General features: G+C 39.1%; 1 protein-coding gene across 4 annotated transcripts in view; it reads right to left on the reverse strand.

Annotated features, from left to right (window-relative positions):
* rims2a (regulating synaptic membrane exocytosis 2a) overlaps positions 1 to 25962 on the reverse strand; it is a 390995-nt gene that overhangs the window by 153966 nt on the left and 211067 nt on the right. For 2 of the 4 annotated variants that reach the window (XM_042332189.1, XM_042332191.1), the window contains one exon: positions 24002 to 24067. The exons of the other annotated variants lie outside the window; for them this stretch is intronic. In XM_042332189.1, coding sequence (XP_042188123.1) covers positions 24002 to 24067 — 66 coding nt within the window. The remainder of the gene's footprint in view (positions 1 to 24001; positions 24068 to 25962) is intronic. 4 annotated transcript variants of the gene reach the window in all.

A 25962-nucleotide genomic window follows, 5' to 3' on the forward strand; every position in this document is an offset into this window, starting at 1 on the left:
ATCATTTTATTCCTCTTTAACAATGTATAAGAAAATCCATCCTTGAAAGCGTAGGCTGAGATTTCTTATTAGTAATTGTTTTATTTTCTTAAAAAAAGAAATACTGTACTGGCTAGAGAAATGGACAGTTTTCATTTCATTGCTTCTGCAAAATTACATAGATTTCCCCCAAGCACAAAACAAGTTGTTACCCTGGTTACATTGCTACTTAGTTTGTCACAGGCACTTGTTTTAAAGCAGGATGAGTGAAGGCCCTTCAGCCCTTTCAATCTCATTCTTCAGAAATACCATCCTGACCATCTTTCCATTAGGGCTTCAAACCATTTAATTACATTCACCCTCACACCCCCAGTCTTTCACCGCCCTTACCCCGAGGTTCTTTCATTTAAAGATACCTCAGCATTTCAAAGGTCAGTAACCGCAGCAATTAAAATGCCTGAAGCAATGGCTTTGTGCCACAGTAATATCTTCTCAGATTAAATTATTTTGTGATACGTGTAACAAACCATCCATGCTTCATTTTTCTCTCCGCGGGAGATATTGGGTCCCTTTTACAAATCTGGTGAATTGAGATCATCATGTAAAGGCTTTTATACAATACAGAATTACATTTGTATAGCGCCTTTCACGTCGGGGCGGCATCCAAAGGCACTGGACGTTTATATCAATCGTGACTACCGCAAAGAATGCATTGGTTCCTTAAATGAATTAACTGATGCATTGGTGAAGATGTCATTTGGTATAATCTCTTTGCAAATCCTAGTCCCAAGAAACAGATATGTAACAATGGATTTGTAGGTAATTGTAAAATATGGTAATATAGCAGGAGGAAGAATGAATGAGCTGAAGGGAATGTTACTCAGGGCAACATTGAAAGAGTTAACTAGATTAGAGTTAAATGTAGAGTTTATATTGTATCATTATGTCAAATGTAATCAAGATGGCTATCAGTACAGTTAATATCAGAATCATTCTGGATAATAAAAAATAAGAACAGGAGGAAGCCATTGTCTATCAAGTCTTTTCCACCAGTTTATAATAATAGTAATAATAATCCTTGCATTTGATATAGCGCTTTTCACGTCAGGAGGACGTCCCAAAGCGCTTCACAGAACACACTGTAAAGTGAATTGACTGTATATTTGTGGGCAAACGCGGCAGCCAATTGTGCACAGCAATGTCCCACAAACAGTCGTAGATTGAAAATGACCAATTTATTATTGTTTTGTTTTGGAGGGATAATTATTAGGCGTGTGGAGTAAGGAAACTTGCCCAAGGTTTCGCCCTGCCTGGAATTGAACTCAGGTCTCTCGCTTGCAAAGCGAGTGCTCTAACCACTGAGCTACAGGACTCCACAATCCCATTTCACCACTTTTTCTGTATACCCCTTAATAATCTGCCCAAATATCTATCTGTCTTTCTATTAAATATCTCAATTGATTTAGCCTCAATGGGCTTCTGGAGTATTCTTCCTCCTCACAACCATCTGGGTGCAGAAATGTCTCCGGATCTCATGTCCAATGGGTTTAGCCCTAACTTTAAGATTATGTCTCATTGTTTTGGATCCCTCTACCAGAGGGAAGAGCTTTTCATTCCCCTTCATTATTATAAACAACTCAATCCCTTCGCTATTTTAAACACCTTTGCTGGTCCAAATAATATAGCTCATGTTTACCCAGCTTCTCACCATAGCAAAAGCCCAACACCTCAAGTATTAATTTAGTGAGTCACCGCTCTCCCACACCCCATGCTAGTATATATTTCCTTAGACTGGGTTCCCAAAAGTGAATACAATATTTTGAATGGGGTCTGACCAGTCCTCTGTGTAACTGGAGCTGTACTTTCTTGCTTTATATTTCAGAGCCCCTGATACAAACAGCAGATGGAGGCAATATATCAAATGCAAGGATTAATATTATTATAAAACCCAGAATCCCATTAGCCTCATTGATTGCTTTCTGCGCCTATTAACTTAGATTTTAATAGCTTGTGCACTTGGATCTCTAAATCCCCTGGCTCATCTACACTATTCATGCTTACCTATTCAAAACATATTCCCATCGACCATTCTTGTATCTAAAATGTACTACTTCAATTTTGCAGTGTTAAACTCCATCTGCCTGCTTTGCAATATTTTGCTATCCTCACTATAAGTTGTGACCCTATCCAAGCTTAGTATCATCAGTAATTGTGCAAATGCATCTCTTTATTCTTATATCCAGGTTATTTCTAAATGGCTAAAAAGGATGGCCCCAGCAACGATCAATCAAAGAATGTCTCTTTTATCTCAACTCTCTCTCCTAATTCCCAATCAATTTCCTATGTCTTTCACAAAATTGGCTTTGATTCCATGGGCTGAAACTTTAGCCAGTAATCTCTTATATGGTACCTTATCAAATGCCTTCCAAAAATCCATATAATTATCATCCATCAACCCTCCTTCACCTCACAGTTCTGATAAACAACTCTATTTAGGTTAGTTAGAAATTATCTATCTTTTTACAAAAACAAGCCAACATATAACATGCCTTTGATCAGTTCATCTTTATCCAGATTCTCACCCTGATGATGGATTCCAGAAATTTGACCATGACTGTTGTTAAACTCATAGGCTCTTATTTGGTTATGCATAATGCTTCAAACTGTATTATTAGTCAGTTTTCTATTCCTGTGAGAATACCATTTGAATTTACCTGCATGTATCCTTGTACCCAATATCAGTTGTCGTCGAGTCACTTCCCACCTTGACTTCACAAACATGCTCTTCGCTGGTCTTCCCAGTTACACTACCCACAAGCTAATACAAAACTCTGCATCTATACCCACACCAAACAACATAAGTCCATCACTCCAATCCTCACGTGGCTCCATCACTATGCTATCCCAGACAGGATCTTCAACGTCATCATCTTCATATAACAAATTCCTTCATTCCTTCGTACCTCCTATCTCACTGACTTACTCATACCGTATTCCTCTGCCCAACCCTAAGTTCCACCATCGGTAGCCTTCAACCATTATGCCCCAATCCCTGGAACTCTCTGCCTCTATCCTCTTCCTTGCTGCTTCTTTCCATCTTCAAATCCCACCTGAAAAACTACCTCTTCGACCACACCTATGGATCTCCCCCCAACACCTTCTTCTTCCTAACTTGGCATCCAACTCCACCACTGTGAAGTGCTCAGAGACATGAAGGGCTCCATATAAATGAAAGCTATTGCTGCACCATCTTGGCATAATATTCACTGTAACAGCCTGACACAGGGAACAGAAAAATTAGGGACACATTGAAATCCCATAAAACAAACTGATTGGAAATACAAGAAACATTTCTCAATGCTGTCAATACAATTTCTTTTTAAAATAAAATATGGCAAGAAACAAGAGCATTTTCGGTTAGTCCACCTAAGGTATTCAGTAAATTTATTGGTAAAACTACAAAAGATAGTTTACTTAAATTGGATAATCAGTGTAATAGTAGCAACATTGCAAAGCTTGTTCAATGAAAAATGTAGCAGGTTTCACAAATATACAATATATATAAAATTCCTGATCTGCAGAATAAAGGCTGCCTCTTTTCAAAGCACTTCAAAGTCTGCAATAAGTTAGTTGAGTGACAGGTCACTATTCTTGTCTCACAGTCCTCTACAATAGTTACAACACAAAATACAATCCAAATTAATCCAATAATGGCAAAATAGGTTAATGCCATTCATTGAACCGATAATGTTATGCTACATGGTTCCTGGTTACTAAAATTATGTTTTAACAGCTCATTCTCTGCTTCTAAAATGAACTTGATACATTACATCAAAGAGGCAACCAGGATACCACTGTAATGCTATTAGCTGCGTTCACACTAGTTGCAAACTCTGGGATTTAAGTGAGTCAGGCTGAGCAGTCAGATTGTTTTCCTTTAACACTTAATCTCATTGCCCAAACAGAACATTCAGTATAAATATTTCAGTATAAATATTATCATTTGGAAGTGAGCTACAACGAGTCCAGAAAAGTTCACCTTAAAGGGGAATAAATTGTCCCCGGCACTGGAGAGAAAACTTAAATGTTCTTTACACACCACAGTGGCATCTCTTTAATAGTCTTCTTATAGCTAAATTTATCAATACTGGACAATGAAAGTGTATTATTCTCTGCTTCTGACCTTTGGACTTGTACACTTAATAAAAGGAAAAGTGGAAAAGTGGAAAAGAATCCCCAGGGAACCATTCTGGGACATATTCTGGCACCGTATTTTTTGTTTGTCAAAGCAAAGATGCTACCCAGAGCACTGTATTGTGAGTGAAATGAAGACAACTCTTTGCAAAATAATTTCCATGATTCCAAAGGTACTCTAATATAGATGATAGTGCAACTTAGAGTTTATTTTATTCTACGCCATGCACTGAAGCATTACTTTCAAAGAAATAAACACTTCAGTAAATCAATCCTGCAAAAAATATAAGCGTAAACTGTTGAAACAAGTTGGTCTACTAAATTGGCATCAACTAAAATCTGCACAAGGGTACACTCTATAGAATGACACATATGCACACGCACAGCGATCCTGTAGTCCTTAATGGTCTCATTAAAACTCAACTGGCAAATTTTGCATTGTCACTCACAGCACAATCCTCTGGGCAGCATCTTTGTTTTATAGCAGTTTGTTTGGATGTTATCTAGAATGATTTGCAGCTTATGCCTCTGCAATAGAATGCCTATGAATAGAATTCTGGATATTTGTTAATATAGTTTTTTGTGTATGTAGTTCACTTAAACTTACATATGATCTTGCAAGGCTAATAAAACAAGGAAAAACAAATGGAGGAACAATAATGTTACAAAATCTTCAACATGTTGTGGAGAAAATGTAATTTTTTTCAGAAATCTCTCCCTATGGTTTAAGGGGTAGATGCATATTACCTCAATGGATTGTACTTGTCCTATTTTTATTCCACTTTATATCTGGCTACTTTGTCAAGAAGATTCCAATGATCATGGATATTGTGAAATCAAAGGACCTATATTTTTCCAATCCAAAATAGGAAACTGCAGCAAAATAATTGCACACGAGCAGCTAAGGAAAACAATTGGGATGATCGGCAGATGAAACAGAGCACACAACAATCTTTGTGTCCAACAGGTTATAAAGCAGGAACAACAAATCTGTGAGATGTTCTTGGGGTTGACTTGCTAAACCAACTTGTGAAACTAAGAGAGTGGAGCAGATAGACCAATGTACATCAGCAAATATGCATTAGTGATTGTAAAATAATATCCCCCCAAGTGTGAATGTTTATTTTTAATTGATTGAAAAGATTGCCTTTTCTGCGTAGTCCATGTACATAAATTCAAAAACCTTACTGCTGCTCCAGTTCAGAGCAGCTAACTCAGGACTGACAGGGGATTGAATCTGGGGATTTCCTAGTCTGGATACCTCGGTTTCAGACATCAACAGCGACAAAGCAATAATTAATAAAGCTATACTATTTCTAACCATTTAGAAAATAATTGTGAGCTTCCAGACATGCAAACATTGTGAAGCCCTTCAATTACTCCCAATGAAGCACAATAGCCGACCACCTTAAAAGGATAACTGATCAGTTAAACCAGACTAGCTGCTGAACTTACAACCCAGCTATCTAGGATCAATACCTCATTTCCTCTGCAGGTTTGTTCTGCTCAGTTTCTGGATGCGATGGATGGCGTGGTACCACCTCCACTGTCTCACTTCTTTTTGTAGTAAAAATAATTAAAAAGAAAACATGGACTTTGGTGACCACAACGCTTACCAGTGGTTTAATTGATAGGAAGAGGAGACTAACTATAGGAGGGCAGAAGCTGCCGAAAAGACATTCAATCTATGAAACTAGGCAACTGTCCTCTACGCACTATTCTAGCTGTGTAACTTTGCTAAAATTACGTAACGTTGTGCTTATTTAATGTTGTTATATGCTGGAGGGTAACAAGAAGCTCACTACAAAAAAACACATTTGTAATTGCACTCAGTCATTCACAAAATGGAATAGCTCAGAGGATGCTGCATTGGAGAAATATTGTGGTAAGAACTCTGATATGCGCAAGCCAATTTAAATGCTTAGAGTCAGCATTTGGAATGGCTTAATTATTTCAGGATTGTTTTCGGACTGTACTTTCTCTTGTTACAGAATGTGTTCAAAGAATTGAAAGGGCTTAGCTGCGATATGGAAACGAGGACTCAAAGATGTCCATCATACTGACCTGCATGATCTCCACTCTGATATCATCTAAATCTGGTTCACAGTTCATACAAGTTGACAAGAAATATGAGGAAATACTGCCGAAGGGCCCAAAATTCCACCTAGTCTCAACCTGTAAGGCCATTAAGAATTAAAATGTATGGTTGTGCAGAATAATGGAAAATTCTGCAAACCACTCTTCATTTGGAAGTTGTTATAACGAACTGGCTTCCAAATGAAGACTGAATTTGAGATTTTTTCACAGTTCTGCACAACCTTAAATATTAAAACAAAATTGTCTTACAAGCTAAAAGTGGAATTTCAGGCCTCAAGATTTCAATTTAAAATCCAATGATTTAAACCTTTGAGATTTTGCGCACATTTCCCATGATCTTATCCTTAAGGCTATTCTCTTAAAATTTAATTTGGAAAGCGATGAGGAGATTCGAGCCTCTGGTGTCCATTTGTGAAGATGTTCACACTATATCAATGTAATACATTATCTTTACGTTAAAAGTGTCAGCTGCAAACATTTAATTTCAAACATTACACAAAGACTAGGGAGCTGAGCTTGTATTCTCAGGGTGGGTGGTTGGCTTGTCACACTCCAACGACCTTGGTGCCTGATACAGTGATTGCTTACATTGATTTACCTTCATGATTTATGGACTGATATTTTTAATATCCTGGGTGCAATGAGATTACATCTTGGAGAATAAAGGATTTTCTGGAAGAGGGGGTTGAAACGGTTTTATTTGGAACAGGATTCACAAAGAATTTAGAAATATTGGACCTGACCATAAAATAGATGTGCGTCATCCTGACCCATGGGAACTCAGCAATCTACTTTGGAGCAGAGTTTCCGCAGTAAGCATGTTGCACATGCAGTTAATAACAGCATTGAAAATGTACTAATCCTTACGTCTCTTGAATTTTTACCTCAATATCGCACCACACAGAACATTTAATGTATGAACTAGGCAGTTTCCTATATGTTTAAAGACAACATTGATTCGGGAAACTAGAAGGTATGGTTTTACTGCAGGTAGTATTCTGAATGTCAAATGTGTTTAGGAGTTATCATTCTTATTGTATTTTATGGCCTCCCTAGAACTACCCTTCATTGAATTAACTCATGCAGAACTCTACAGCCGGAGTCTTCTTCTATAATCCTATCATCTCATCCTTTCTCAAGCTCCACTGGCTCCCTGATTTGCAGGAGATTGATTTCAAGATCTCATTCTCCCCCTCATTTTCAAATATTTATCTCTTTAACAGCCGCTGTCAATCATCTCTAAATTATTTCCACTTCTTCCTCAGTGCCCATGACTGCCTTTGTTGAGAAATTTTAGATTTTACATAAATGGCACAACATTGGTGAAACTTATTGCAGTTACAATAATTACAGGATAGACCATTTTGCTTGGCCTTCTTTGTGAGTGCATGTATCATTGAAGCTACATTGCATGTAAAGCACAAGTTGGGCAGATAGCTCATGGTTAACATATTCAAACTTATACAGTAATTATACAATTAAAAATATAGTTCAACCATGGCTATTAATGGGCATCAAATGCAAGGATCTTTAATCCAACCCATATATTAGATCCAAAACTGAACTTATTAAACAGTGTGCAGCCAATAAAAACCTAGATATAAATCATTTTTCTTTATCAAAATGGATTTTAAAGATTGTTGAATCAGACTGAAAGAAGTCTCATGTTGTGTGGCCAAACACCGAGTCAAGTTAAGCAACTAGAGGCTAGTGAGCATGTCTCACTCACCCCCACATCCCTTACAACTACAGAGTTTCTAGCTTTTGGTCTCCCTGGCTAACTTTGTCCTGACTGTTCAGTAATTTTACAAGTGTCTAAACACTGTGGATTTTGTTCTCCCATCGCTTAATGTGATAAGGCACTATACTAAATGCAAGGACTATTATTATTATCATTTGTGCTGGCCAGCCCTAATCTCACTCTTCCCCAAGTGGGAAATAACATCTTTTCTCCACCACAAACTCTCCATTCCTTGCAATTCTGAGGTCACCTTTAAACTCTGAGTTACTCTGCACTGACTTGTTTTCTTTGACTATCCTCAATCCTCAACCTGATCTTCCTTTAGGCTTGTTTAGTTTTCCTTCATGGTCCTTTTGCCTCTCCTGCTCTCTCAGTGAGATCTTGTCCCAATCCTCCTCTCATCATTCGACGTTTGGCTTGCTTCTCTCTACATTCCTACTACTGAATTTCCTTTCAGCCCAACTTTAATCCTAGGAACAGATTAAGTTTTTTCTGAAACTCATTAGGAGTATTTTATGTGATTCTGCAGGAAGGATGCATGAGTGGACATTCGATCGTCCAAATAGAAAATAATTGAAACTAATTTATTGGATTGTGTGTGGTATATTTATAGAACACCTATTTATAGAGTACATGGCAAGGATCACGGGAATAGTTTATTTTATTAGGAATATCTTTATAATGTATTAATGACTTTAGTTTACTCTCAGGCTAAGGAGTCTTACTCACTTATGAATCAAATAGCCAATTCCACTATTCTCTCAATGCGTGTGACATTGATGTCATGCAAATGTTTCAGTGCAATTCATTGCAACAGTCTTATGCCTTGTTTGCTATCCTATTAAATATTAACATGATTACCTGTTCATTAACTTTCGTTTACCATTGTCGTTTCTCTTCAAACACAGAAAGACACTCCATCCAGCATATGACAACAAAGCAAGCACCTTTGATCATCTAATTACAAGTCAATATAGCACCAACTAGGCTGAACCTCAGGTACCTGTCAGTGTCAGTGGAAGGTTGCTGGATTTCTATCCTTGGGTAAGCTGTTCTTCTGTTGGCTAAAGAAACCTGGCTGCTTTGTCAACAGATAAAACAAGAGGCCTGTTAGCATAACATAATCACTGACCTGCTAAAGAAGCTGTAGAGGCTTTCATGTATGTAAGCATTATGTTCTGGTCTCAGCAGGACTTGCGAATGTCTATTCACTCTGTTAAATGTTTATGTTCCAAACATAATATGATACATTTTACATTTACATAGTGCTTTTCTCGTTAGGAGGACATCTTAAACATTTGTCAATGCTGCCTGGGGACCAACTCTTTCATATTTTTAACAGACCTCTTTCTGACTACACTAATATGTCTAACGACAATATTGAGAACAACTTCAATGGTGCTGCTCATTCAGAACTCTGCTGCCCGCATAGTTACCTGGACCAAACTCCGTATCCCCATCTCAACAGTTCTACCCAGGCTCCACTGGCTCCCCATCACCAAACAGATTGACTTCAAGATCCTCATACTTATGTTCAAATCCCTTCACTCCCTGGAACCTCCCTAACTTCTCGACTTCCTCACTCCCCAATTCACCACCCGGCACCTCCACTTGACTGGGACCGGCCTCCTGCTTGTCCCTCATGCCCTCTGTATTGGAGGTCGCGCATTCAATAACAACAACATGGATTTACATAGCGCCCTCCACACTGGACGGCATCTCAGAGCGCTTTACAGTCACAGATCCCGGGATTCAGATACTACACCCCAAAACTCTGGAACAATCTCCCTCGGCCTTGCCTCCTCTTTCCCCTTTTTCAAGCCCCGCCTGAAAACCTTCCTCTTCGACCGTACTTACAGTCACCTCCACACCCCCACCACCTGGCTTGGAGTCAGGCTCCGCCACTGTTAAGTGCTCTGAGACACTACCCTGTGTGGAGAGCACTGTATAAGTGCAAGTTTTTGTTGTGTCTTAGTTCAGTGCCTCCATGTATAGCTGCAGCTTGGTAGCATTGCAATAAAGACTCAGCCTTGATGTATTTATAGGGTAGATGTAACCTATAGACTTTGACTTTACACCGCATCCCTCACAGCTCCTGCTTGACTAATAGTCCCCTCTATTACCCCTCCAACCTTTCCCTCAAAATTCTCCTTATCTACTGCCCCCCCAAGCCCTCCCCCACCTTCATCCCTGACATCTCCACCCTCCTATCTTCCTTCTCCCTTTGCTCTAATCGCCTCCTCATCCTTGGTAATTTCAACCTTCACTTCACCCCCTCCTGCTCTACCTCTGCTGACTTTTCCTCCCTTATCTCCTCCCTCAATCTCTCCCTCCACATCCACTCCGCCACCCACATCCGCAGTCACCCCCTTGACCTGGTGATCACTCGGGGATTCACTGTCTCGGACCTCACCACCATCGACAAAGCGATCTCGGACCATCACTTCATCTCCCTTAACTCTCCTCACCTATCCTCACCTCAAATGCCAACTGCAAGGCAATAATAATAATAATAATAATCCTTGCATTTGATATAGCGCTTTTCACGTCGGGAGGACGTCCCAAAGCGCTTCGCAGAATATACTGTAAAGTGAGTTGACTGTATATTTGTGGGCGAACGCGGCAGCCAATTGCGCACAGCAATGTCCCACAAACAGTCATAGATTGAAAATGACCAATTTAATTATTGTTTTTGTTTTTTGGAGGGATTATTATTAGGCGTGTGGAGTAAGGAAATTTGCCCAAGGTTTCGCCCTGCCTGGAATTGAACTCAGGTCTCTTGCTTGCAAAGCGAGTGCTCTAACCACTGAGCTACAGGACTCCGCAATGCTGGACTTACTCAAATCCAAAGTCGAGGGAATCCACTCAGCTGCCTCTGCCACTGCAACTGCTACCCCCTCCCCATCTCCTCCTCTCACCCCAACCCCTATCGACCCCTCCCTCCACACCTTTGAACCCGTCTCCCTCTCTTCACTCATCAGTACCATAACCCGTGTGAAACCCACCACCTGGTCCCTCGACCCATATCTACCCCCCTCCTTACTTCCAGCTCACTGACATTGTTAATCTCTCCCTGTCCACTGGTACCGTTCCTCACCTCAGGCGCTGATAGCATCACCATCCAGGGTTGCACACTCCACCTTGCTGAGCCAGTCCAGAACCTTGGGGTCTTGTTTGACCCTCAACTATCCTTTCTACCCCACATCTGCGCCATGACCTGCTCTGCCTTCCCCCACCTCCACAATGTCGCCCAGCTCTGACTCTCTAATACCGCAGGCCGCTGAAACACCTTCATTACATCGAGGCTCGACTGTGCACACTCACTGCTTGTCGGCCTCTCCAATTCCTCCCTCCACAGGCTGCAGATCATCCAGAACTCTGCAGCCCGTGTCCTCTCCCACACCAGGCTCTACAACCTTATCACCCCCATCCTTGCCCAACTCCACTGGCTTCCCATCACACAGAGGATACAGTTCAAGATCTTCGTCCTCACCTTCAAAGCCCTCCATGGTGTTGCTCCCCCCTACCTCTCCGATCTCCTAACTCCCTACCACCCTGTTCGCTCCCTCCTGCTTCACGTCCCCCACCTTGCTCACCCCACTATCGACAAGCGGGCCTTCCACCACTCTCCACACACCCTCTGGAACTCCATCCCCCAATCCCTCCATCTCACCCCCTCCCTCGCCACCTTCAAGACCCACCTCAAGAATCTCCTCTTCGACCGTGCTTTCGATCTCCCTGCTTCCCCTCCACTCTCCCCCCACCCCACCCCGACCCTCAGCTAGAGTCCATAACTCTGTCTGTCCAGCATCTTGGGACGTCCTCCCGACATCAAAGGCGCTATACAAATGCAATTTTGTTGTTGTTGTAGTCCGGTGTCTATGAGAACTGTGATAAAGACCTAGCTTTTATTTGGTAATTTATCAGAGCGTGCTCTAATGTTTGTCATCTTCTTGATAACAACCCTTCCCACTCGAGCACACTCAAGGCAACTCAGTGCTTATCTAATGAGTAACCAACATTTACTGGAGCAGAATTGCGAAGTTATTGCTATTTTTCTAGTAGAAATTACTAGAACTCCAAGAGCTTCACCTGATTATGGGAGACAAACAGCCAAATCAGTCCTACTGGGTAACATTATTGCTTTCGCCTCGAACAGAAAGACTTGGCTGCTCAGAAACTGAAAGGGTAGAGCATCAGATGTACAGCATATAAAAGTACGGATGTTTCAGTTTTAACCAGTAACCTAGTAACTCATTTAGAAATTGCTTCTGTGCTTTCACATTTTTGGGTTCCTCTCTCCCCTCTCCTCTGCCTGGACTTTAATCAATGTCACTTGCTGGAAAATAAATCATTTGCAAAAAAATGTTACTTCCGCCTGGACACAAAGTCAAGCACAGATTTGGATCCCAAATCCACTCTTGATTTTGACAGGCATTAAATAGGACTTTAGATTTACTTTAAACTGAAGCGAATGGGAAAGGTCTTTGTCAATCTCAATGAAAATTTCCTCTGGGGAGTAAACATGCCTGTCATTTTTCATTAATTTTTAGTTTTTCGTTACAGTCCACAAGAAAATGCTTGTGTTTCAAAATTCTAAGATAGTTTAAACTTGGCATTCAATCAGAAAACAATGAGTTTGCTTTTGGAAATAAAAAACTTCATGAGTTGGAAATCGGAAATAAAAATAAAATTGTTGGATAACAACATGCCCCACATCCACTAATCCGCTAATGCTACACCCAACACAATGTACAAACCTTAAACTACCTATATATTTTGGAGCAATAAACATTCAGCTTGTCTGTTTTAGTACAACTTACTTCTAAAAAAATAGTTAAGGAAAGTTTAAATACAAGAGAAAGCTTGGGGATCCATCAGTTCCAGTTATTTTGAAACCTGATAACGATAAGTCTATTTAACTAAAGAAGTGAGATGACTATATAGACCATGTGGGACAGTTACATTGATCACTATAGTAGTAAGCCATTACATTAAATCTTTATAATGGAAAATCACATTTGGTAGACAGCAAACAATTTCTAATTTTAGAGTGTAACTTAAATTAGACTCAATATCAGTAACTGAGCTTCATTAAACATAATGGATTTGAGCATCCCAAAAATGTTTTCTCTTTAGCCTTGTCTTATGAGGTAATCTGCCCTTTACCAGAATCCAATCTATACATTACAGTTTAACATCTCTTCCCAATTCCTTAACACATCACTTGGAACCAGAGAAATCTACGGCACAGAAGAATTCAGCCTATCATGTCTGTGCCTTTTATGCACAAATAAATCCCTAATTAATAGAATGACAACAATTTACATTTATAAAGTACCTTCTGTGTTAGAAGGACATCTTAAAGGGATAGTGTATGTTTTATCTTTTTTTAAAAAGAATTGTAAATGACATTTGGGTGATTTTCTAGCAAGTACATAAATGTTTCTGAATGTCTTGAACAAATATTGCAAAGACATCTTAACACTTACCACTATCAACGTGTAAACTGAATGAAATCAGATTTTCTGTATGAATATACTGTCACAAATTAAATATTAAGACTGCCAAATTCAAAAACATTCTTAGTATTGGTGTTAGCATAGAGGTGGAAAATAGAAAGAAACCCACAATGTTTAGAGCAAACAATCGGAGCAGATCTTAGGAACACTCCACTTCAGCATTCCTTCACACTACAATCATCATCCAATGTGTCAGTGGTTTGGATGTGAGTCTGCCATAATAAAGACAGAGACTCTCTGACCCTAAGGCACTTCACTTGCCTTACCTATAGTCTTCAGATGTTCCATTGACTACAGCATGATTTGACCATGCAATGGGATTTCCACCATTGTGCCATCTTCAGAAAAGCACAGCAAAACAAATGAAATGTTAGCATGCACACAATAATGGCTTCATAGCAACAACATTTTAAGGGTGAGATGATGTTGCACTGCACATTTCTGTGGTGCTATACAGGCTAAAGATCGAAGTTTGGCACAGTTGGTCAAAAATGATCAATAGCCTATGTGGTAGCAAGACCCCAATGGTGTCAATGCTAACACCTCGAGTTTGGTTGTCCTAGACATGAAATGGCATCCTCTGGACAAATGAGAAAGCAGCCACATTGCTTGACCTGGGATCTTCATTGTCAGAGTGCACATTAACAGCACTGATCATCAGGTTCCTACTGCTGGAACAGATGGAAGATTTGAGATGGTTGAAAAGGGTTGTGTGTCAGAGGTCAGTTACCAGATGGATCTGAGATGAACTACGAAGGGAACTAAACATTCAAACATAAAACTTGCTATACATTGGAGGCAAAGGGATAAACCAAAAAGCTGCTAACAGAATCATAAAATATAACCACAACATTCACTCATCTGGAACCTTGGCTCAGTTTTGGCTGTGTTGGTTGAATGGCATGAGTTAAGGCAAGCCTGTGTTTCATACCGGAATACTTATTAATTTTTATAAATTTAGAAGCCAGACATTGCACATTGCCTTGCAGCAGCCATGGCATGTGATATATCAGGCCAGTTTGGTTCAAGGTTTACTCATCACAAATCGTACCACCCATTATTATCGTCTCCTCTTGACCCCCAAAATAATAAAGCCACATTTATTTTGAAATTGGTAATGCAAATGGGAATTTTCCCTCCAGGCCTGAAGCCTGTGCCTTCACACCCCATTAAATGGAGGGAAACTTCCTATTTGCACACCAACTGGTCATCATTTATCACCAAATTATTGATGGAGCTAACAAAATAACAGACAGTTGCAATGTGCCAAAAATAGGAGTGAAACCTGAGATATGACCATGATCATTATTTAAGGACATTTAAAGAAAAATATTGAAACTCAATTTAACTGCCTTAAAAATAGTTGCATAAAATCACTGTGTTGCATCATTAGCTTTGATTGTCAGTTTAAGTGGTTAGCAGTTAATTGACACTGGCACTGCACTATTTTCCTTTAACTATGATGACACAGCCCCTTTAAATGGTAACTACTAATTATAAATGTACCTTTCTGGATAATAGACAGTGCCATTGTGATAGCAAGCATTGGGCACTCTCCTCTGCTGTCTAATCCGCCTGATGATGAAGTACAGACAAAGAAAATAACAATGCACCAACAACATACATATAAACATAAAAAATATAAAGCAACAAAAAACAATGAGTCAGCACAACAAAGTGAGGTGTAATTTCATCTTTCACACAATAAAATAAACTAATACATCCCCTTAACATTTTTTCACACACAAACACAAAAACTGTTTCCCAAATGTCATAAAATGCTGAGCAAACATCAAAGTGTTTGACAGTTTAGGATTAAACAGCTAATTCTCCCACTTACACACGGCAACACAATTTTCCTCCTTCACCATTAGTTCCTGGTCTATTCCCACTGGTTTCATGCATAAAACAATGGTGATCACTTACTGGCTTAAGCTCATCATTTCACCACTTGTCGTGTTCAATGTGTACAGAGGTTTCTGACTTCTCCACACTCACTATAATAATTGTCCTCATCAAGGGCATCAATTTTAACTTTTTTTCTTACAGAGCTTCATGATGGGGCAGTTCGTCAAAGCACCAAGAAGTGCACTTGACCAAAAGAAGGCAAGGAGGCTGAAATCGGAGGACCATTCTCCCTTGGGCTGCTCTGGTGTAAAGGTTGACATGATCACTGGCAGCTGGAAAGCCTAGAAGCAGACATTGTGCCTGTCTTTTTGGCTGGGAACGATGGTCTGAAAATTATGACATTTTATGTAATATATTAACATAACTGTGAGTAATAAACACATGGCTTCAAAAGGAGGGGTTGATTACTGACTGATCTGCCCATGTGCTAGAGGCAGTTCACAACAGTCGTGCCCTTAACTAACCATTGGATTGCTGGAGAGTTAGTGATCAGTACAGTCAGCATTACTCTGATTTTGCTGTTGAGTTAAGGTAGCAATCCAATATTGTCATTTACAAGCTGGAGGTCAAATGCATATCCAGCTTTTGGGAGCAACTATTATTTACGCTCAGTCCGATGGCACTGTTAATAGCACCCCCAATGCAACATAATAATGACAAACTATGCCAACACTCTCAAAATATACATTTCTTTATGTACTTATGGATCTGCTATTTTGACTGGACAAAGATTCAAAACAGCCTTTGAAGCATTTTCCATCATCTTCTTTGGAAGTCTTGGAACAAGGGCACAAAGACTGATAGAATACATGTAGCAATTACTCAACACGTAGCATGTTCCAAGCCATGTGTATAGTCGCACAATAAGCACATTGGAAATATATTGAATATATTCAAACAGAATATTTCAGTGGTTTTAAACTAATGTTAAAAGGCAATGCAGAACACTCTCTTCTCTACTCTCCCCCACCAGAAAAACGTGTCCATAAAGCAACTTCTCAATTTTAAACACAAATATATACGAGACAGTTGCTCAAGGAACAAATGCACAAACTGTTATGACAATATAAGGCTGGACAGGAGGACAGCATGATGCTATTTTTTTTAAAAAAAGGCATTTTAACAGGAGTGTGACAATGGAACAAATTAAAGTAATGCAGACTAACGTGGAGGGCTGTAACATGGGATTTTTCCCCCTTTTAAATGGACCAATTTATTTTCATTTATCAGATTGTTAGTATCCAATAAAAGTTCTTTACTGACAGTTAACAAGAATGAATTGACTTTACAAACTCATTTGTAATCGTCATGCCATGAATTGTCACTTAAATACTATTCCTGTTGGCAGCCTGCTGCCACCCGAAAAGGAGTTAAGGTCATTAGTCCAATGATAAGCGAGTAGGAGATGGTGAATACGACTTTCACTTGTAAAACACTTAACAGTACCTCTCAAGGTCATTGTAAGCACCCTCAGAGATTGTACGGCTCAGCTTTTGGGACCGAAGTAATCGTATTGCATCTTCCCGATAGATGGGATAAAATACATGGTTCATGCTGCTAAAAAATGAAACAAAAATCAACACAGGCAACATAAAAAGGGAAACATGGAGGCGAATAAGGAAATGGGAACAAATGGTAAAACAGTACAGATGATCTGAGAAAACACAGTCTGGTAAAGTATTAAAGTATTACATTTCTCTATGTTCCTATTAAACTACAGACTCCATCCTCTTGTTTCAGGACTTTGTATTATGCCTTTGAACTTGGGAGCAAAATGCTAAAAGGTACCAGACTGGAATCATCACTGAATGACCCCAGTGAAAAATATGCTTTAGTGAATTGAGGTCAATGGGATATAGCTCAAAGACTACCATACCTTGACCTCGCACACTAGTTACAGCCTGCCCTGTGTTGCTAAAATGAGTTTATGTTTATCAAATAATTGTTAATCAACCGATGAGAGTAACACAGCAAATACTGAGCCCAGTTTCCAGTCACCAAAGGAAATAATTTCTTCTCATTGTAAACTCTCCAATATTGCCCTGATTCAACTAACTGCTTTAAAACTATATATCTTTGGTCAGGCCCAAACCAATAGCTCTGAGATGCCAAGATTTACCTATTGCAATCTGAGAGCAGAAATGCAAAACCGTGGATTGTTTAAAATTGATGTCTAACCATCTGTGGGTAGGAAATCAGTTCAGGGACCAGCACTACTTCATTCATTAAACCCACACAGCACGTCGAGTTGTGATGATTGACACAATCAAACTTCCATTTCCCTTGAGCAACCATAGGTTTTCCTCTTTGCATATCTTTCCTCGCCATGAGTATCATCTTAGAAATAACAGATACCTGGGAATGTATCTAGGACCTCACAGGCGATCTGGAAATGTTTACACAGAGAACCATGGATGGAAGTTGCAATTATAATGAATATATTGAGAATATTCAACACATGTGTGTCATCATCTGGAAAATATTGACACCTGAAGCTGGAAAGATTACCTACTTTCATACAAGAGGGCCCAGGTACATTGTGTGAAAGACAACTTTAGGAATCGCTTCAGAAGTATTTCTATACACAGCAGCTTAGAATAGTTTACCATAAAAGGTTAGAGGATAGGGCATGGATCCATTTAAAGAGATGTCTTGAAATTGTAGTTGAAAGAAAGTAGGAATGTTCATCCGGAAAGATGTGACCAATGGGCCAACGGACCTTCTTTATCCATATCTCTTGTGATCTTGCAATATCAGAGACCCAGTAGTTGGTCAAGGTGTGTGGCAAGAGGCATGAACTACAGAAGTGCAACATGGTCTTCAAGCACACAGATGATCACAGAAAAGGATAAGTAGTTGGGATTTTATTGCAGTTTATCACCACAACTGAACCATGAGATAGGATTATTCACTTTAACTCACACCAAAATATCTCCTGTTGTTTTTAAATACAGTATACATCATGGGTGTATTTTTATTTCCACTTTGGGTCTGTGTTTGTGCTAGCACAAACTGTCAGTCCCTGAGACACCTGCCAGCAAATTGAAACGTTCAAACTGAAGGATTAATGACCAGGACATTATTGCTCAATTCAGTGAGAAATAATTGTGCTCAATTCATGGGGACAGCTTGCAGGTAGTGCACTTTATAAAGGATTTGAAAATATTACGCAAGAGTAATTTGAAGATGCTTCCAATTGTGGGAGGGGGGGATAGAGAGAGAGAGAGAGAGGGAGAGGATGGGAAGAGAGTGAGAGAGGGAGGGGGGAGAGAGAGGAATGCTCCAATAACCCACTAACTATTATAATGAGAAATTTCCCAATGAGAGGGAAATAATTACAGCAATTAAAGGACTAGCTCCGTACATGACATGTTTATCTGTGCTTTCTTGACATGCTTCATCCGGACACTTTTCCCCGAAAAAAATGGCTCTCAAGCCCAGCAGAGCATTCTGACAAAACATTCCCAAAATGACATCCAGTCTGAGGAGACGAGAAATTTCTCCTGCTTATCAGAGGCTAACTGCCATACTATTATTTACGCTAGGTAAATGCTTCTCATTAACTGTAACGGGGCAGAAAATATTGGGATTTGTCACTTGCGATTGTAAAAGAGAAGACTGCAATACACACTGGCATCTCAGGAAGAAATGCTGAAGGCCTTTCTCAGGAATGTTTATGAACAGCTGGTAAGGTTTTTGTTTGATCTTCACTATTTATTATATAATTGGGCAGAGACCTCAAGACATGAATTTATACACGTGTTGTTTGTACTATTCTTAACACCTTAATAAAATCAAGCACAAGTTACAGAAAGAAGAACAAGACTCAAAGCAGCCTGGGAGCTGGATAAAACAAAGAGAAACAAATCAAAATAAGAGAGGAATCTAAAACAGCAATAGATAGTAAGAATATTTTAAAGTAACAGTAAAGTACGTACATGTGAGAGTTTGGTGCTCGTTACACCTCTATTTATCCACAAATTTAAATTGTTACCAATTTAAAATTCAGTGGTTCTCTATTATATTAATAATTTCTGTATTACCTGGGAAATATCTTTACATCTAATAACCAAATATCTTTTTCATATTTTCACACATCATATATATAAAAATATGAAAATGTCAAATATAAATGAAAGTACGAGACACATGTTTTTGCAGAGGTCAATTTTTACCCATTTAAGATCTTTAAGCCAGTTATACTGCAGAGTATACTGCTTTTGTTATATAACTGCAGTTTAAAAAATGCTGTTCAGCATAAGAGAGATTGCTATGGACCAGCTGTAGTACAACTGCAGGTGATGCAGAACCAACATTTATAGTTGAAATTCAAAAGTTATAATATTCTCAGGCAATATATTATACTGGATTTCCCTTAAGATTTGAATTATCCCAGCCCACTCTTCATTAACATTAAAAAATCCTCAGCGTGTGAAGGGCAGTTAGGAGAGCGCTGTGCACATACAACACTTTGTTTTGGTTAAATGTTGCTAAGGGAAGAGTGCAATGCTGAGCCAGCAGTCTAACCCTATGCTGTTTGACATTTCCCATGACAAAAGACGTAGCAGAGAAGCTCATTAGTTTTAACAGTCAGCATAAATTAAACTGGCACATGTTATAACTGCTCCATTTGTCATTTCTCCACTAACTGGTCAGCTTCATTTGTTGTATATAGTCATCAAACCAAATTTCTGCCCAGGCACATCTGCTTTTGTAATGGAGTGGATGATTGACATGCTGCAGGCAATTTAGTAGCCTCCACTTTTCAATACCTGTAATGAAGCCAATTTATGATTTGTAATATTACAATTTATGGCGAGTATAACTGAATTTTACTTTTATTTCAATTTTAATTCTGGAAATTAATGAACTTTATGCTGAAAAAACTCTCAAATAAAATACAACATTACAACTGTTAGGGGAGAAAACGTTGACAGAACAACTTAGCACAGAAAAAGTGATGATAGCTGAAGTACCCATGGAATAATTGACTACATTTCTTATTCAATATTTCATTGTCAGAGTTGGTACTTCCTCCAACTCAGTTCCCCGATTCATATCACTAGAGTTCACTGTTCAAAGAAGAGCAGTAAAAGAAAGTCAGTAGAAATAGATGAACACAGGAGGGAAAATTAATCGCAATTTTACAAAAAATTTTTGCAAGTAATACCAGTGATAACATTCTCTCTTTATGAAGTGAAAACTGAGCAACTTGAAACGGTCTCCACAAGAAAAGTTGAACCCATTGTACAGATTGTTTGTTGCCAATACAAAAGATCACATTTTATCATTCATTATACGAGTACATTACACCACACACTTTCAAAAGTTTGCTTCAAATTATTCTACTCAACATCAGGAATTCTCCACGAGGGTTCGTCAAAACTTTAAACAGATAATTCCCACAAGCAAACATTGGAACCATTTATAATATTTTCAAGCATTGGGGGTTAAAAAAGCCTTCATGAAGGAAATGGCAGACTGAATGGTGCTTTCTGATGGGAGAAGTGCCTCAAGATGTAAAGTGCTTCTCCTGTGGATCCTTGTATGTCATGTAGTCCCCCAGGAACTCATCTCCAATGAGATTTCGGGTCATAACAGAATACATGTGATTACCTGGAGAAGATATACTTTGCATCCGAAGTTACTTTTTTCTCGCACCAAACACCATATATGCTGCAGTTTTTCCAATGACTGTTTTTTAACTTCCCATAAGAAAGTGAGAGATAAATGCCGAATGAAGTCAGATTTAGGGCTGAGTACCTTGAAAACTAATTGTAATCTACTTCAAATTGAAACAATTTGCATCTTTGGAAAGACCTGATTTATGGGGCAGGTAAGATTCAGATGTACTTTGGTTGGGACTTTATTTTTTTTAAACTTTACCTGCATATATCTGAGACTAATTTTTATTGCACTGAAACTTTCCACAACGAAAGAAGCTGATATTCCTGTTTGCATTCCTTATCATCCTCCTGTTGTTTAGTGGTTTGTGATGGGATTTTATTATAGTTTATTTTATTTTGCCCACAAAATATAGTCAATTCACTTTATAGTATATTCTGTGAAGCGCTTTGAGATGTCTCGAAGATGTTATAAAGCGCTATATCAAATGCAAGGATTATTATAGTTTGCAGGAGAATGCCGTATGTACTAATCTCCAAGCAACTGAAGACTAAAAATTCCACACCACCTTAGTCCAATTTATCATTGTGCAGAAATGTAGAAAATGCTCAATGTAGTATTAATTCAGAAGTATTTATTTTTAAGAATTACAGAAAAACAACTTCCACGTTAAGATGCAATCAAAGAATTTTTCACAGTTATGTTCAACCTCATATTTTAAAACACAATGATCTTAACAGGCTCTCACTGTGTGGAATTTCAGGCCTCAAGTGTCTGGGGGTGAAAATGTGAAATTCAATAGGGTGATTATTAAAAGTGATATTGTTATGTGGTCAAAAATTCCATCCCTGTTGATGTCTCAGTCTGCTCCAAATTCCCCCTTTGTCAAAATGTGTGAGCCCCAAGCCATTGAGCCATCCTGCATTTCAGTGACACTTCATGGAATATCAATTTCATAAGTTCTCAAACCCAATTCTAGCCTGAACCTGGAAGACTATTTGTCTTAAAGTATAAAATGGTGTAGAAGTGTGTAGAATTGTTAATTTCAGTCTTAATTTGAAACCTGTTTTTCTGCAGTTCCTCGAAATTGAGACTGAAGAATTTATGAATTCTCCACAACACAGTCTAAGGGCAGGTGGAATTTCAGCCCTTGGAGCCCCAAGATGCTGTCTTTGTGACAAGTATGGTTCTGAGTCCCTGCCAATGGTATAACTGGAAGAACATTCATAGAATCATACAGCACAGAAGGAGGCCATTTGCCCCATCATGTCTGTGCCGGCTCTTTGTGAAGAGCTACTCAAATTAAACCCCCTTTCCCTATAGCTCTGCAAACTTGTCCTCTGCAAATAATTATCTACTTCTCTCTTAAAAGTTGTTATCGAATCGGCTTCCACCACCCTTTCAGGCTATGCATTCCAGATCCTAACAATTTGTTGTATGAAAACATTTCTCCTCACGTCCTCTCTGTTTCTTTTAACAACCATTTTAAATCGGTGTCCTCAGGTTACCGACCCACCCAGTGGAAATAGTTTCTCCTTGTTCACCCTGTCAAATCCCCTCATAATTTTGAAAACTTCTATTCAGTCTTCTCTTAACCTTCTCTGCTCCAAAGAGAATAATCCTAGCTTCTCTAGCCTCTCCTCATAACTGAAGTCCCTCATTCCTGGTACCATCCTGGTAAATCTCCTTTGCACCCTCTCCAATGCCTTGACATCCTTCCTAAAGTGTGGGGACCAGAACTGAACACAGTCTCCAGCTGAGGCCGAACCAGTGGTTTATAAAGGTTCATCATAACTTCCTAACTTTTGTATTCTATGCCCCTATTTATAAAGCCTTGTATCCCGTATGCTTTTTTAACAGCTGTATCTACCTGTTCTGCCACTTTCAAACATTTACTTATATGAGCCCTCAGGTCTCTCTGTTCCTTCACCCCCTTCAAGATTCTGCCATCAGCTTATATGGCCTCTCCTCAATCTTCCTCCCAAAATGCATCACTTCACATTTCTCCACATTAAACTTCATCTGCCACGTCTCTGCCCATTTTACCAGTCGGTCTATGTCCTCTTGCAGTCTGATACTATCCTCCTCACTGTTTATTACTTTTCCCAGCTTAGTATCATCTGAAAACTTGACAATTGTACTCCCTATACTCAAATCCAGGTCATTTAAATAGATCAAAAACAGCAATGGTCCCAATGCCCTGGAGGACACCACTGCACATTTCCCTCCAGTCAGAAAACAACCATTCACCACCACTCTCTCCTTTTTGTATCCCAGCCAGTTCTGTATCCATGCTGCCACTGTCCCTTTAATACCGTGGGCTTCTATTTTGCTTACAAGTCTCTTATGTGGCACTTTATCAAATGCCTTTTGAAAATCCATATAAACTACATCAACTGCACTACCTTCATCCACTCTCTCCGTTACTTCATCAAAAAACTCTTTCAGGTTTGTTAGTCACAATTTGCCATTAACAAATCCATGTTGCCTGTCCTTTATCAACCCATATTTTTCTAAGTGAAAACACTGAAGACTTAACAACAAACCTAATGGAAAATGTCTCTGAGGTGCTGGTGGTGAGTTCAGTGGGGAGCATGTATTAAGGTTACTGGAGAATTTGTGTCTGACTTGAGCCTCTTATCATTCTAGGGTGTAGTGGATGTCTGAGATTTTGGTAGTTTGTCTCACAATGAATCTGTGGCGGTAAATTCAGAAGAGCATTGTAACCCTGACAGTGCAGTGGAATTTGTTTCTCCTTTTTGGCAGTCGCCAAACTTGGACTTGAATCTGGAAGAACCAAAGTCTGGAGTCTCTGAATCTGAAATCCGACTTTACCCAGGTGCTCATCCCTCATTGTAGCTCCTAACATGCACACATAGTCACACAACCTCACACAACAAAAACCACACAGCAGCATACTCATATAACAGTATACCTGGATTCCTTGTGATGATGTTCGATGGCATGACTTTGTCTGGATCGAGGTAGTGTGAGATACTGACTGCAGCGATGTGAGGGTAATGGAAATTACAAATGTATGGCATTTGAAGAAAGGGGGATAGAGGTCAGCATCACCAGGGAGCAGAAAAGAGAAGAAATGGAGAGAAATATGATGAATAGCGTGTGTGATATTGGTTATTGTCTCTAATTCATAGAAAAGAGGAGCTTGAATACTGCAGAACAAGATATTAGGGAAAGCAATCTAGCAGCTTGGAACAATTAGTTCTTTACGACGAAAGTTCATTTTGGTGAGGAATGAATCTTGTCTTATTGTACATTACATGACTGACCCAGCATCCTCACTCTATAAATAACAGGGGAGGCATTTTACATCAACCAAGGCAGATTATGAGTGCCCTGCTTCAAATTACCACTGTGGCCACCATGTCCAACAAACCTGAAGCACAGCTACTATAATCTTCCGAGAGAAGCATAACTTCTGTAAATCCTAGGAAGTGTTTCAAACATAGAATTGATATAAGTGACAGCACCAACCCAATAAACATCATCTTACACATATTCAAGCGCAGCAAAGACCACTCTGCAGGAATCTGCCTATTACGGGCTGATATTGAGGGGGGGAGATAAATGACTGACATTTATTTGATAATTTATTACTTTCTCTCTGTGGCATTCTCATGCCATGCACCTTTCCCCATTGATATGATGGATTTTGAGAGATATTTTCCCAGACAAAATCAATATATCTTGTACAGTCAGTCACAATGGCCTAGGCATTGGCTTCCCCTTTCTTGCTCTGGGAAGCTTCCTGAGCTTTGCTTGGGACCTGCTCCAATTCTCTCCATGTGAGAATAATAATAAACCTTGCTTGGACACAAAGCTGCATTTCATCACACTGTGGCACTACAAATTAGAGATTGGAGGGAAGACAATGGGTTGGTTATGTTACTAAAATATTGGGAGTGTCAATGGGCAAAGCACCAGAAACTAAAGAAGGCACTTTAGTTTGCAATAGGTGAGATGCAACTGGAGAAATTCAAAGAGTCTTAGAATAAGGGTGGAAAACAGAAATCAGCCGAGGCTTCATCTCAAGGGATGAAAAAGGGCAAAAAAGGGAATACTTGGGCCAGTAAAAAGAGTGTCTGCGAGGGGCCCATAGTAACTCCTTGCGCAGCAAATGCTTTTACAACACTAGTAGATTGGAAATGGGCAATTTAGTCAAATGTTTTAAGAGGAGCAGTAAATCAACCAGCAGCACCTGTCTTGAGAATGCTGACTTTTGCCTAAACTAACAGTATTAATCAATTACTGTTTTGAATAATGGTTTGAGAAGGAACACCAAATCCACTATTTTGTGTGCACAGCACCTTCCCTGAACTGGAAAATGACATCTGAAATTGATTACAGAGCACAATTGATATTAGCACACCTTTCTGAATCCCTGCAAACAAACAATCATGGCAACAAAACTAAATTCAGTATCTTTCTGCATTAATGATGCTCTAATCTTAAAAAAACCCTGAATGATTGAGACATTATAATGAATGCTGAATTCAGTGGTAATCTCAAAATCAAGGCAACAAATGTGGGCATAGACTTTACATCAGTCTGGATTGCCACAATTTAAATTTAAATCCTGTATATGATAAAGAGTCAAAGCCATACTTTTTTTATTTCTAAGCAGCTCATCCATTCTATTATTTTATATAAAGTTGCTTACCAATAATTAATTGAGAACCAACTGTGACTGCATTTCGACTTCAAAATCATGTATGCTTAACAAGGCTCTTTCAAAACATTCACTCTGAGAATAATGTTCATCAAGAATTTGTCCTGTGACGGAGCAAATTTCTTTGTTTCTACTTTCTGGTGCTTCATATCACAAATTTATTCACACTTATTTTGAATCGTTCTATGAAAAATGATCCCTCAGAG

This window comes from Callorhinchus milii, unplaced genomic scaffold (genome assembly GCF_018977255.1).
Source record: "Callorhinchus milii isolate IMCB2004 unplaced genomic scaffold, IMCB_Cmil_1.0 Scaffold2, whole genome shotgun sequence".
In the NCBI taxonomy this organism is placed as follows: domain Eukaryota; kingdom Metazoa; phylum Chordata; class Chondrichthyes; order Chimaeriformes; family Callorhinchidae; genus Callorhinchus; species Callorhinchus milii.